Source organism: Hippopotamus amphibius, chromosome 3 (genome assembly GCF_030028045.1).
Source record: "Hippopotamus amphibius kiboko isolate mHipAmp2 chromosome 3, mHipAmp2.hap2, whole genome shotgun sequence".
Taxonomy (NCBI): domain Eukaryota; kingdom Metazoa; phylum Chordata; class Mammalia; order Artiodactyla; family Hippopotamidae; genus Hippopotamus; species Hippopotamus amphibius.
In genome coordinates, this window is record NC_080188.1 from 47,359,880 (window position 1) to 47,362,011 (window position 2,132).

Genomic DNA, 2,132 nt, shown 5'->3' on the forward strand with positions numbered 1-2,132 from the left:
TTTACAACACTCTGATAGCATGGCCTCTTCCTCAGATTTTGATTTCATTGTTCTGGAGTGGGGCCACAGGCAGCCTATGTTTTAAAAGCTCCCCAGACCAGGAAAGGCTCCTTCCCTGGGTCCGGGTGCTTGGCGGCGGTGGTTTCATCCCCGCCGGTCCTCCCCGGGCCCGGAGACACCCCCGCCCCAGTCATGCTGAACAGAGTATGGCAGCATCTGACTACGAAGTGCTATCCGTGCGAGAGCAGCTAGTCCACGAGAGGGTCCGCGAGTGCATTATCTCAACACTTCTGTTTGCGACACTCTACATCCTCTGCCACATCGTCCTGACCCGCTTCAAGAAGCCTGCCGAGTCCACCACAGTGGGTGATGAAGATGCCACAGTAAACAAGACTGCGCTCGAGCTGTGCACCTTCACCTTGGCAGTTGCCCTGGGTGCTGTCCTGCTCCTGCGCTTCTCCATCATCAGCGACGAGGTGCTGCTCTCACTGCCGCGGACTACCACATCCAGTGGCTCAATGGTTCCCTCATCCATGGCCTCTGGAACCTCGTTTTCCTCTTCTCCGACTTGTCCCTCATCTTCCGCATGCCCTCTGCATACTTCCTCACTGAGTCTGAGGGCTTTGCTGGCTCCAGAAAGGGTGTCCTGGCCCGGGTCTACGAGACGGTGGTGATGCCGATGCTTCTCACTCTGCTGGTCCTGGGCGTGGTGTGGGTGGCGGCAGCCATCGTGGGCACCAAGGCCAGCAGGGAGTCTCTCTATGACTTCTGGGAGTACTGCCTCCCCTACCTCTATTCCTGCATCTCCTTCCTCGGGGTCCTGCTGCTCCTGGTGGGTACTCCGCTAGGTCTCGCCCGCATGTTCTCGGTCACTGGGAAGCTGCTGGTCAAGCCCCGGCTACTGGAGGACCTGGAGGAGCAGCTGCACTGCTCAGCCTTTGAGGAGGCAGCTTTGACTTGCAGGATTTGCAGTCCCACCTCCTGCTGGCCTCCCTTGGACATGGAATTGCTGCACAGACAGGTCCTAGCTCTGCAGACACAGAGGGTCCTGCTGGAGAAGCGGCAGAACGCTTCAGCCTGGCAGTGGAGCCTGGGCTACCCCCTGGCCATGCTGTGCTTGCTGATACTGATGGGCCTGTCTGTGCTCACTGTGGCCATCCACATGCTGGAGCTGCTCATCGATGAGGCTGCCATGCCCCGGGGCATGCAGGGTGCCTCCCTGGGCCAGGTCTCCTTCTCCAAGCTGGGCTCCTTTGGTGCCATCATTCAGATCGTACTCATCTTTTACCTGATGGTATCCTCGGTTGTAGGATTCTACAGCTCTCCACCCTTCCAGGGACTGCGGCCCAGGTGGCGTGATACAGCCATGACGCAGATAATTGGGAACTGTGTCTGTTTTCTGGTCCTAAGCTCAGCACTTCCTGTCTTCTCTCGAACCCTGGGGCTCACTCGCTTTGACCTTCTGGGTGACTTCGGACGGTTCAACTGGCTGGGCAATTTCTACATCGTGTTCCTCTACAATGCAGTCTTCGAGGGCCTCACCACCCTCTGTTTGGTGAAGACCTTCACCGCAGCTGTGCGGGTAGAGCTGATCCAGGCCTTTGGGCTGGACAGACTGCCATTGCCGGTCTCCGGTTTCCCCCGGGCATCCAGGAAGACCCAGCACCGGTGACCTCCAGCTGGGGTGGAAGGGAGAAAACTGGACACTGCCATCTGCTGCCCAGGCCTGGAGGGGTGCCCAGGGGTGGGTGGACCTCAGGACCTGGAATCTGAGAGGGTGGGTGGCAGAGGGGAGCGGAGCCGTTGCACTGTTGCATAATCTGAGCCAGAGTTTGGGACCAGGCCCCCTGCTTTTCCAGATTAACTGTGGGTCCCAGCATGGGATGGGGCTGGGTGACTGGGTCTGGCTTCTGGTCCCAAATTCGTTTACACGTCAGTCTGCCTCACTGCTGTTCCCGGCCATGCCTGTAGCCATGTTTACATGGCTTGATGTGCAGTAGGCTGGGGTGGGGGCAGGGGAGGGACTGAGCTGGAGGCAGATGTGGGAGGCAGATTGTCTCCCTTGCCTCTGGCCCAGCAGAGCCTAAGCACTGTGCTATCCTGGTTGGGTTATGGACCACTGGAGAGACGAG

At 58.9% G+C, this 2,132-nt stretch overlaps 1 protein-coding gene across 3 annotated transcripts; it reads left to right on the forward strand.

Annotated features, from left to right (window-relative positions):
* Positions 1 to 206: 206 nt before the first annotated feature.
* Positions 207 to 1,672, forward strand: LOC130849571 (protein LMBR1L-like). 3 transcript variants are annotated; one of them, XM_057728554.1, is made up of 2 exons: positions 207 to 362; positions 512 to 1,672. In XM_057728554.1, exons 1-2 carry the CDS (start codon positions 207 to 209, stop codon positions 1,670 to 1,672), a joined length of 1,317 nt encoding a protein of 438 aa, XP_057584537.1. The 3 variants fall into 3 exon arrangements, with proteins under 3 accessions (XP_057584537.1, XP_057584538.1, XP_057584539.1); XM_057728555.1 differs by lacking the exon at positions 207 to 362 and having other exon boundaries at positions 587 to 1,439; positions 1,602 to 1,672; XM_057728556.1 differs by lacking the exon at positions 207 to 362 and having other exon boundaries at positions 762 to 836; positions 893 to 1,672.
* Positions 1,673 to 2,132: the final 460 nt, after the last annotated feature.

Coding starts and splice junctions, on each gene's coding strand:
- LOC130849571 (XM_057728554.1), top strand. CDS start 207: ATGGCAGCATCTGACTACGAAGTGCTATCCGTGCGAGAGCAGCTAGTC. Junction 363..511: donor AGCCTGCCGAGTCCACCACA/GTGGGTGATGAA, acceptor TACCACATCCAG/TGGCTCAATGGTTCCCTCAT.